The sequence below is a fragment of the Vombatus ursinus genome, unplaced genomic scaffold (genome assembly GCF_900497805.2).
Source record: "Vombatus ursinus unplaced genomic scaffold, bare-nosed wombat genome assembly UNPS02001419.1, whole genome shotgun sequence".
Classification (NCBI taxonomy): domain Eukaryota; kingdom Metazoa; phylum Chordata; class Mammalia; order Diprotodontia; family Vombatidae; genus Vombatus; species Vombatus ursinus.
Genome location: NW_020941197.1, coordinates 2,555,379 through 2,567,601, shown reverse-complemented (window position 1 = coordinate 2,567,601; position 12,223 = coordinate 2,555,379). Strand labels below are relative to the sequence as shown.

Genomic DNA, 12,223 nt, shown 5'->3' with positions numbered 1-12,223 from the left:
TGGCATCTGCAAAGTCATATACAACTTTCTTTTTCTGTCCTATTCTATATGGAGAAATGCCCATAGGAGAAGGGCAGAAGTAGAGGGATTTTTTTTTTTAATTCAAAATGAGAATAATTTTTGAAAAAGGAAATTCAAGCCAGGAGTAAACTTTTGCACCTTTGTTCTTTGTAGGAGCCTATGACTACTTGCTCAGAGTTTCTCTGAGGTCTAACCAAGGCCACAAAAAGCATACAGGCCCCAAATTAGCCATGGGATGAATCAGATTCTTCCCCCAACTTCTCTTTCTCCTTCCCTTGCCCCATCAACTAATTGCAATCTCAAAAATCCCAAAGTATAGAGCTAGAAGCAGATATAACAAATAACTCTATCAATCACCATCCTGGTGCCCCTGAAAAGTGAGGGAGCATCCCTAACATGTTGTGGCAATGAAACTTTTCCTATACAAAAAGGGAAGGCAAGAAAATCATGTTTAGAGGAGCTGCCATGTCTCTATTCTTCCAGTCTGGTGGAAGGCCATGCTACCACCCCAGTGTGAACACAGACCCAGAGATTTGCAACCTCTCTTATCTCCAGCCTGTGGCCTCTACCAGCTGTACAGAACATCCTTTAATAAATCTCATTTGGACACCTGAGTCTTCTGCATAGGTTTTCTACTTTTCTACTCCCTGCATGGACTCTGATTTATTACATGATCACCTGTTTGGACAGACCTTTGATGCCAAATGTAGGAAGTAAAACAGGTAGAAGAAATTGATTAATTCTCTTTCTCCTTTAAAATGCCTAGAATTCACACAAATAGCCTTCATTAAAATTGCTACAGTGAATGGCCCTAATGTAATTCAGATCAAGAGTAGGGTGCATTGGTGCCCCTTTATTGGGGCTAATTCACAAGCTAAGTGAAAAAATAAAGTATTGAGGTACTTAAGGGTTAATGGCATTTTCTTTCATTTGTTGCCTTTGATTCTCTTGGTGCTGCTCCAGCAAGCATATTCATTACTCTCACACAAAAGCAAAATAACACAATACCATCTACACCTACAGCACACATCTGAAAATAATTGCTGTCTCATATATAAACTCTGAGCCACAGGACTATACTTCCTCCCCTTGTACGTACATTTATAAACAAGAATGGAGAAGTTTAAAAACCATTTGCTGAAACTGGCACTCTAGAAAATTCTACTGGGACTTTCTTTAAAAGAATGTTTAACAGGCTGTAAAGATGGATTTTAATATGTACAGTGTTGACATGAATGATGCTTCCTTCTTTGAAACTGTTTCAACAGTTTCAAGAGGGGTAAGTTTTAGTAAGGAAATGGAAAGCAAAGAAAAATGCTTCCAATTTAACCTGTTAAGCTCCTGGGTAAAATCACATTCTGTATCACTGTAACATCCCACCATGATATATTTGCAAACGTTATACACAAAAGTAATGTGTGCATTTATATTTATATGTGCAAAGAGCTGTTATGTGGACTTACAAAGAATAAAAATGATGATGAGAGTAGTATCTAAGATCTGAATGGGACTTTTCTTCCAAGGAATTTAAATCTTAGTGTATCGTATTCTTCTTTGGCAAGATATAGAGTTTTTTTTTCAATAGATGAAGATGCATGTGATAAAAAATAAAGGTATTTTTCAATTTAGGCATCCAAATGGTGTGCTATAAGGGTGGGAGCATTGTTTATTTAACAAGGCTTCATCTTTTAAAAAAATAGCATTGTGTATTAACTTTTTTGATTTATCTGAATTTTAAAATCTCGCTTTGTTTTGGGGCAAGAAATTGGCAGATGGTCTCTTTTTATAGACTTATGGTGATAGAGAAGTTCAACATTATAAGGACCTCAGAGGCAACCTAATACAAATAATTCCTGCCAGAGAATTTCATCTACAAAATCCCTTGCAAGGCTAGTCATGAAGTAGTCATTCAGGCTTCAAATGAAGACCTTTAGTGAGGTGGGAAGCCATTACCTCCCAAGGCTCTTGGTTACCCTTTTGGATAATTCTAATTATTAGGAAGTGTTTTCTTCCATCAAACATAAAACAGTCTCTCTTCATCTTCTGTCTACTATTCTTAGTTCTTCCTTTTGGGGCCAAGTAGAACAAGTATGGGCAGCTAGGTGATACAATGGATAGAGCACCAGGCTTAGAGGCAAGAAAACTCATCTTCCTGAATTCAAATCTGGCCTCAGACACTTGCTAGTTGTGTGACCCTGGGCAAGTCACTTAACCCTGTTCACCTCAGTTTCCTCATTTGTAAAATGAGCTGGAGAAAGAAATGACAAACTATTCCAGTATTTCTGCCAAGAAAATCCCAAATGGGGTCACAAAGAGTCAGACACAACTGAGATGACTGAACAACAAAGAACAAGCATAACCTTTCTTCCACCTGACAGTTTTTCAAGTACTTGAAGTCTTTTCTCCCAGCTAAAAATCTGCAGTCCCTTCAACCATTTGTCCTATGTCATGGCCTTGAGTCCTCTCTATATCCTGGCTATACTCCTCTAAACCTTCTGGAAGTGACCCACTTAGATTCCTAGATCTTTCTTTACCTCAATGTTTTGTGTCATCTGCATATTTAATCCACATGCTATGACTTCATCCATGACCCAGATAAAAATGTTGGAAGGCTTGAGGTCAAAAAGAAATACTTTAAGCACTCTACAAGATACCTCCCTCAACATGAATCTATTAATGGCAATTCTTTGGGTAGCCATTTAACCCATTTTATATCCACCTGTATCTGTCAAAAGTTTTGCTAAAGTCAAAGTAGATCATATCTACAGCATTCTCCTGCTCTACCAGTATTATAACCCTTAAAAAAATACAGTGAAGTTGGTCTGATATAACATGTTCTTGTTGCCTCTTGTATATGGTCATAAACTACACCCTTAGTAACACATCCTAGAATATGTCCAAGAATTGAAGCTAAGCTCGTCAACCTAGCACTTAACACAGTGCCTGGCACATAGTGGATTCTTAATAAATGTCTATAGATTGATTGACCTATAGTTTCTAAATGCCATTCCCTTCCTTTTCTTGAAAGCTGAGACATTTTCCCTCTCTAGATCAATACCACTCTCATTCTCCATGATCTTTCAAAGATTTCTGCTAGCACCTCAGCTATCACATTGGCTGGTTCAGCATCCTGGGATATCTTTAACCTGATGATTTAAATTCATTGACAGCAGCTAAGTATTCTCTTACTATATGCTTATTTATCTTGAATTTAAATAGTCTAGTAGCCATTTTGTTCTGTCCTTTCTAATGCAAAGATTATTCTCCCCAGAAAAGAAAATAAGTAAAACAGTAGTTGAGTAATTTTCTCTTCTATCTGTCATCTGTTATCATAGTCCTATCCACATGAACAGCAGCCTATCTCTTCTTTAATCCTCTTCTCTTTCCTTAGAATAGAAAAAAAAACCTCTTTTGTCCAGAGCATTCATTGTTAGCCTTTATGCACTCTGACATTCTTCTATAGTCATTTTCCATTACCTATCCTTGTTTCTATCTCCAACCTTGTCTTTCAACTCCAAATTGGTCAATGAATTCCTTGGCATCCATCCACATCAGTCTCTTTAGACAATTCCTCTTTTCTACTTCAATGGAATTTTTCCCTCTTTTGCCTTTAGAACTTTATTCCTTAAACTCTGTTTAATGAAATAACCAATGATGATTCCAGACAACCAGCGGTGAAACATATTACCTCCTTTCATTTAGAAGAATCAGACATAAATTTCTGGACACAGCTAAGATGGGAATTTGTTTTGCTTGATTTTTCGCATTTGTTACAGGATTTTTTCCAACCAGAGGGGTTGGAGAGGAGAGGAGAACTAGCTGCAGAGACGTCAAAAGGAAAAAGGAAAACAAGATGGCTGTTGAAACATTTTTAAATGCACAAAAGACACCAGAAAGAGGGCCAAAAGGCAGCACAGACAAGCAGGACATCTTTGGAAATTGCATACTGGATTTATTATATTCTTAAAAGGAAAATCAAACTGCATAATAGAGATTTGTGGTTTCATGTACAATTTTCTTTTCTGGTTTAATTTTGTATATGAAGATGATCATTTTAGCCAGCATTCGTTAAGTTCAGAATAAAAATAATTTCTTTAAAAAATGATTCATTCTTGAGAGCTTCCCATTCTTCTTGAGCTGGCTTCACCTCTGAAATCTAACCCCTTTGTTTTAAAGTCTTTGAAGTCTGCTTTCCCAAAATCTAGGGTTGATGTCAGATTATTCTCAGTTTTCCTCTCCCTCAACAAAAAATTCTAACGTGAAGCAGTCACCTTTCTCCACCATTCCCATCATTTTTATTTCAACTTTTATTTCCTCTTTATTAGTCAAAATCAAGTTCAGAACAGCAGCTCCCCTTGTTGCTTCCTCCACTTTTTGAAGAATGAAAGTGTTATGAGGGTGTAATGAGGAACTGACCCATCAGCCCAATGAGCTCAAGTATGCTCAGAAGGTTTGGCTTATAAATCCCCACACAGATTTTGAAAAATATACATATTTTGTAAATGTTTCTGGTCTACCAGATGCAGGTTGACTATACAGCCAATCTAAATTTAAATGGCAATTTAAAAGACCCTAGTCAGTAAGGGCAATGTTCTTACTGGGGGCTGTTTCTAGAATATTTAACACTGGAGGATGTGCATGAACTGCTGAATCCCTTTGGGTGATTCTCACCAGTAGAGGGCATGAAATTGAGAGTGCATTGCCTTGCTATTGCTTCTGTCTTTGTTGTGTCTATTCTTTCTTGCTTTTAAGTGAAGATTAGAGATGACTATTTCCTTGTAAGTTTCTAAAGGTCAGAAGATCAAGCTACCAGGAGATCTAGGAACAGAGTCTGTTCTGAGTTTAGAGATCAGATAGTCCATTATCAGTACCCCAAAGGATGACTTTTGGAATCCTGCCCATGGTTAGGAGACGGGCCCATTTTGAATCTGGTAGGATCAAACCTATGGAGAAACTGTGCTAAGTTCAAACCCACTCTCCCTAAGGACAGAACTGGTATACTGAAGAGATTGCCCCAGATGTTGGGAGGAAATGTTTGGTACTTCTGTTCTGGCTATTATGGAACTAGGTCATTAACAGTAGGGGGAACAGAGATCCAATCAGCTTTCTCAAAATGGTTCTAACTGGCTTCAGCACACCTCTGAGCCATCTCACTCAAGTTTTGGTGATACCTATAAGTACAAAATTGCCTCTTTATTTTAGGGACCTCTAGTTTATCTTACTTATTATTCACACATTGTGCATTCACTTATAGACATGACCATGGGTTTTATTGTTGGCTCTTTCTTGAATTTCGTCACCTGTGAATTACAGGATATCTCTACTACTAGTATAATAGGGGCAGCTAGGTGGAGCAATGAATAGAGTGCGGGGCCTAGAGTCAGAAAGACTTATTTTTGTTGAGTTCAAATATGGCCTCCGACACTACTAGCTATGTGACCCTGGGTGAGTCACTTAATCCTATTTGTCTCAGTTCCTCATCTGTAAAAAATGAGCCAGAGAATGAAATGGCAAACCACTCCAGTATTTTTGCCAAGAAAATCTCAAATGAGATCATGAAGAGTAAGATAGGACTGAAACAACTGAACAATAACAATCTTCCTACAGGGAGCAGTTACTCCCTGTGGTATTTAGTTCGGTTGATACAACCAATTTTTTAACTCTTAATTCCCTCCCAGTTAAAAGTCTTCTTCATAGAATTTTAACTAACAGGTGTGTTTATTTTATTAATTTCTAATTTGTAAATAAGGCAGTTGAAAGTAGGATGAGTTGTTTGGTTTAAAAATTAAAGAGGGACTTACTAGCTGTGTGACCCTGGGCAAGTCACTTCACCCCAATTGCCTAAAAAAAAAATTAAAATTAAAGAGGGAAACCACAAACCCTTTCCTTTTCAATCAGCAACTGTGCTACTCTCACAGATGACACAATGGATAGAGTGCTGGGCCTGAAGTCAGAAAGATCCATCTTCTTGGGTTCAAATCTGGCTCAGACCAAGTTCTTCAGTCTTCATTTTCAAAGAGGACCAATGACATCCTGTCTTGACTTGAGCTTGAATTGTATTTAAGTGAGGCAAAGTTGCACAAAGTCATAAGCCTTACTCTTTTTTCCAAGAGTCATCACAGTCCAATGGCAAGACAACAGTCGGGACAATTGGTGATGGCCCAGGATTCAGTGGATGACCTTGGTATCTTCAATATCTGACCCTCTAAGCACTCCACACCACCTGCTTCAGTTGCCTTCTTAACCACTGGAACAAATTGTTCTCATCTATTTATTCTGCCATCCAAGTATGGATATTGATCTGCTCCAGAAAGAGGGTACTGGATGCAGAGATTATATCTAGGTTTAAATCTCAGTTCTACCAGGAAGTTTAAATAACTTGTCCATGCTCATGCCATGTAATAAGTGATAGAGCTGAGATACATTTGAGCACCCAACTGCACAGCACTCCCTGACAGATAGACAACTAACAGCCATTTATACGTTGGTTTGGAGAGCTTTAGACTACATTTTTACCATAGTTACCAAGCCATAAATGAAAATTAGGTTCCCATTCAAGCTCACAGTATCCAACCAAGTCCATGATGCCACTGAGACCTAACTATTCTTTATAATGTTACTTCTAAAGGAAAATGTGTTCTGAAACACATGGAATTTGGAACATTGGAAACATAGCTCTCTCTTCCACCCTACCCCACCTTATCACAGCTGTGGCAGCTGGCCAGCCATGAGAGTTTCAAACTAACAAAGAGGATGAAATGTAGCCCCACAGGGCACATTCCACCTCCCTCTCCAAAGTCACCATAACCATTGGTCTCCCAGTCAAAAAGGAGTACAGTGACTGGAAAAATACTTTATGCTCTTCAAAGCTTTCAGGATATTCCTGTCCATAACAAAGCATGGTGCAATCTTTCATTATAAAGCATTCACAGAATCATACACTTTTAGCATACGGTAAGGACTTTAAAATCCAATACAATTCAATAAATTTATAATTCCTACTACGTGAAGAGCACTTAGGCTCATTCTAGGAAAAAACATATCACATTTAGATCATATGTTAAAGTTTATAAAGCACATTCCTCACAACCCTGTGAAGTAGGCAAATATTATTAACCCCATTTTACAGATAAGGAAACTGAGGCTTAGAACTATTAGGTGACTTGCCCATCAACATACAAAGAATGAGTTTTTGAGCAGGAATTCAAGTCTAAGTCTCCTGATTCCAAGTCCAATGTTCTTTCCAAGAAACTTGCTGCCTCTGCCCCAAAGTTACTTCTTCAACTTTACATGGGAGGAAACTGAAGCCCAAAGATGTAAAGCCACTACACAGGTCTGCATACTGGTTTTTGCAACTGGGAAATGTTTTTGTATGGACATTAAATGAACTTTCCACTTTTAGGATGTGCCAAAACTATCAGAGAAAGATAAAATGAGGGTAAAATCACAATCACTAATGTCAAAATACTTCCCTAAACATCTAATGAAGACAGTTGTTTTAGGAAAGATATCAATTGTTCCAGCAAGAACCAAGTAACATGGAGCAGCTAGGTGGCGCATGGATAGAGTACTGGTCCTGGAGTCAGGAGCACCTGAGTTCAAATCTGGCCTTAGACACAAAACACTCACTAGCTGCGTGACTCTGGGCAAGTCACTTAACCCCAATTGTCTCACCAAAAAAAAAAAAAGAACCAAGAGAGAGAATTTTTGTGAAAATGTGGCAGAGCAAAACAAAGTCTGATTCACAATCATTTCAGTAAATTTAGTGAGAACAATCAGGTCATCAATCTCTTGACAAAATTAATCAAAAACAACTGCTTATCATCATAAAGGCAAAATAAGCAGTTAATGAACTAAATGTCTCATAGTGTTAGAAGGAATTGTCTAATCCAAGGGTTCTTAACCATTTTGTGTATCATGCATGATACACAAACTGGTGAGGCCCATGGATCCTTTCTTAGAATGTTTTAAATAAACAATAAATATTTTAAATAAATAATAATGTTTTGAATTACAATTAAATTAATTAATTAAATTTGATTAATTAATATTTAAAATGATAATGTTTTAAATAAATGAAATACCTAGGATTCTAAAGGAAACTAATTATATTGAAATACAGTTATCAAAATATCTTTAAAAGAAGTTCATTTACCCTAGGTTGAGAACTTTAATCTAATACAACCTAATAATTTTACAAAAAGATACTGAATCTCTAGGAGGGTAAATGACTTGTCTAAGATGATACAAGGAGTATCACAGGTAGGACTTGATCCCAGGTTCTCTGACTTTAGGGCAAATGCTGCTTTGTTCCTATGATGTAATATAGAATCACAACAGCAAACAGAGGGAGATACTTCTATTGCATGTAATGTAGGCTTCTAAAGAAACTTCCAGGTTATGCTCATACCTCCACCATCTCATGCAACCCTATCTCTTTTCTAGGAGCCTGAGAGATTAAGGGTCATAGACAAAGCCATATTAGTTAATGGATAACCTCAGTGGATTAAGAATTGATGGATTCTGTGTCTTTCTCTGTTAGTGACTCTGTGTAGTAATGAAAGGATAATAATACCACTTTCCTTCCATCAAATGGAAAAGGTCACTTTCACTATGTACCTAAGCATGGTATTTGGAGAGTTTGCTTTGAAATTTTTACATGATAAATGCAAACGATGCCTGGCGTCCCATCTTTGTCCTCTGTGGGTGCTCAACAGACCACTGAATAGTCTATCTTTGGTTTTCATTGTTACAATTAATCTTATTTGTGCTTTGTGAGTATGATCTGATCTCTGGATGGATATTGCATAAAATCAAAATGAATTGTAAACTCAAAGAAGGCAGCTCTATTAGCATTTTATTGTATGCCTTCTCATAATGTGGCTCTATAAAGGGAGGAAGGAAAGTAGAGTGAGTGGGGAACACATTTGTAGTCTCCGTGTGCTGTTTCTAATGTCTGAAATTCCTTCATGTAGGTCCCTAGAGTTGTCAGGACAACAAAGGCCACAGAAATGAACCCTTAAAGAAGGTTATTTCCACGACTACTGAAAGGGATTCTGGAGTGATATCACCATACAGGTCATTAAAATGCCTATAAAATTGCTCATAAGTAAATGATCAGGGAAAGATTTTCAGCCATGGTCCAAGTGTTCCTAAGTTGGGCAATGCCCTAGTGTGGTATAACCCTACTTGTTACTCTTGGAATTTTTAGCCAAGAGATTGAATTAAAGCATACCAAGAAAACCAAGTCTGTCACACCCCACTGAGCTATCTTTTAAACTGATGCCCCAGTATTTATTCTTTTCATTATGATCTTTACCTTAGAATAGTTTCTTCTTATTCTTACAAGTAACTAGCTTTTTTTTTCTTTTGAATCAGCCTTTCATCTTCATAGTTAAATTAGAAGGTGAACCAGCCTGTTCCCATGAAATATTGTCCTAGTTCATCTTGTACACAATGACAGTGATGACTGTTTTGTGGAGGGATTTAACAGCAACCAAGATTTGCCATTGAAAATTAACCTTCCTCTCTTCTATCAGGTCAAAGGGATTCCTAAAAGGGAAGAAACTATTCCATATGCCCCTGAAAACTATGTTGTCTTGACTCTCCAGTCATCTGATGGAAGACTTTGAATTTCACACTTCCCCAGGCAACTAGGGTGACCACACATGTGAGTAATGAGGAGGCTTCGGTGCCCCAGTCTCACGGCCTGAGGTCAGAAGCACCATCGGTAATGACAGTCGGTGCAGTAGTTCAGAGGAACAAATATATTCACAAAAGCAGATTAGGTTGAGACATTCCATACAAATTGTGATACGGGCACCCTTCTCTCTTTCCTCTTTTCCAGCTACTCTTTATGTTGTGCCTTCCCCTGTTAGAATGTAAACTCTTTGAGAATGTGAATTTTTATTTTTATATTCCCAGCAGCTGACATAGTACATGGCAAATACTAAGTATTTATAAGTAAGCCATTAATAAATGGCTTATCCATCCATCTATCCATCTATCTATCTATCTATCTATCTATCTATCTGCACCAGTTCAAATGTCTAGTTAGCATTGGGAACCCTGGGCCTGGAAATGGAAGAAATGGAGAGGAGTGGGCCTGCGGCCATGGAAATAAAATCCTCCGACTGCTTCTTCTAAATTGCTTATTTCTCTTTGGCACTAGAACTTAAAGCCACTTCAAGAATGTTCATAGGGAAAAGATTGGACACAGAGAATAAAGTTTTATTAGAAACCACAGATTTGGTATTTGGTGTTCAACATCAAGCCACTTGGTCCAGGAATTAAAACAACCTTTAAAAAAAAATTTTAATACCTATCTGCTCTGCCCTATGGGCCCTATTAGATTCCATTTCCTTTGCCTTATTGTAGCAAATGCTTCTAAAGATTTTAAATTATTATTTCTTTAAAAACAAACTGTCCCAATTTCATCAAGGATGTTACACAGAGGGAAAGAAATAAGCATTTAAAAGGAAACAAAGAACCTTCATCTTGGCTTCATTATTAGCCTTTATACTCTGACCTCCATTTTAGCTGAGTAATTTCTTGGTAAAGAAGAGGAAGTGGGGGGAAAGGCACAGGGAGGATTATCTGGGAAAGCTCATTGCAAAAGTGTTACTGTTGTTGTTGTTGTTGTTGTTGTTTTGGAAAGGAAAATTTTTACTTAACACACTTAATTTTTTTTTTGTTTAATGCTCCCACACAATTTTGTTTGCTTACTATATGCCCCACCCACTCAACTTGGGTACACCTAAAAAGCTACCTTAAGACCATCCCACTCAGATAGATACAAACCTCCAAACTGAAGCAAATGCAGCAAATTGATTGAATATCATTATAAAAACCAAAATGAACCTCCAAGCTCTCTCCCCACATCCCCCCGTGAACCAGCCCACAAATCAATCAACAAATATTTAAGGAATCTTTTTGTCATACAAAGCATTGAACTAAGCATTGACGTACAATTGCACAGGAAAACAGGCTCAAAACTAATTAAGCCGGGGACTAGAAAAAAGCCATTCTACTGAATATATTGAGGACATGAATGGAGGAGCTGTCTCCAGATTAGATTGTTCTCTCATTCTGTCCCAGGCCCAGAATGAGCTGGGACTCCATAGCCAAGCTCCTGGCCTCTGCTGCCCTCTAGTGGCAAGAGATGGCGCTCTCAAAACAGCATCTCAGCCCATGCTTTTCTTCACTTTCCCTTACCTCATCTGTTTCAGGAGTAAATTCTTTTCTTTTGGGAGGCTGTCCTGCTCCTGGCCGAAAGGCTCCCATCGGGATGTTGATATTCGCCTGTGAGAGAAAAACACTGAGAGATTGGCCACAGGAAAATAATGAGCCTGTAGTGAATTCCCTGAAAGACATCTTGCTGCTCAGCAGACTCCTAGAGAGGGGAAGGGGCTGGGGAGAATGAATACAGGTATTGAATTTTCAAAGGAAGGGTGACACCCTCTTGTGTTTGTTGTAACAGAACTATCAGCATGTCAGGCCAAAGTTATTTATAGTCAACCTCATTACTACCCAGTGGTTCTACCCTTCAGGATTATGGAGTATGAACTGAAGACAATAATGGTTGTCATTTCTTGGAATACATAGCTCTTTCCTGTTCTACTCTTTTCTGTCCATGATGGGAATGCATATTCCCTAAGCACAGAGAGGCAAGCATCCTCTGTAGCCTGATTGGAATCTCTTCCATACCTCCACATTTGCCCAAGGCTTTTCTCTGCAGTGTAAGGCAGATTTAGCTAGACTAGACAGTCTCTTTCCATATCCTCATTCTATAAAAGTTCACAGACATTACCAGCATATAAATGAGTCTTTACTCTGCATTATGTAGTCATTTGGGGTAGTGATTGAGAAGGGCAGCAGACTGGGGAATCAAGGCTGCTGTATATCATTCAGATGATTTAATATAGTAATTATACTAATCAACAACATTCTAGGATTATGATATTAAACTTAAGCACCCTAAATTTTAAAACTCCTTAGGAAAAATGTTAAGACACTATGCATTTTATAGAGCCACTTATGAATGAATGAATGATAAAGCATTTATTAAAGGTTGAGGATGTGCCAAGCACTCTAGTAAGCCCTTGGAATACAAAAAGGGAAAAGTGAGATAGACCTTGTACTCAAGAAGCACATATTCTAATAGGCAGAAATGGCAAAAATAAGGGAATTCAGCTGCGGGGCA

At 38.0% G+C, this 12,223-nt stretch overlaps 1 protein-coding gene across 1 annotated transcript in view; it reads right to left on the bottom strand.

The window, feature by feature from the left end:
- The window catches only part of SMPX (small muscle protein X-linked), an 86,812-nt gene that overhangs the window by 49,109 nt on the left and 25,480 nt on the right, over positions 1-12,223 (bottom strand). Inside the window, exon 3 of the mRNA XM_027865972.1 lies at positions 11,236-11,322. Coding sequence (XP_027721773.1) covers positions 11,236-11,322 — 87 coding nt within the window. The remainder of the gene's footprint in view (positions 1-11,235; positions 11,323-12,223) is intronic.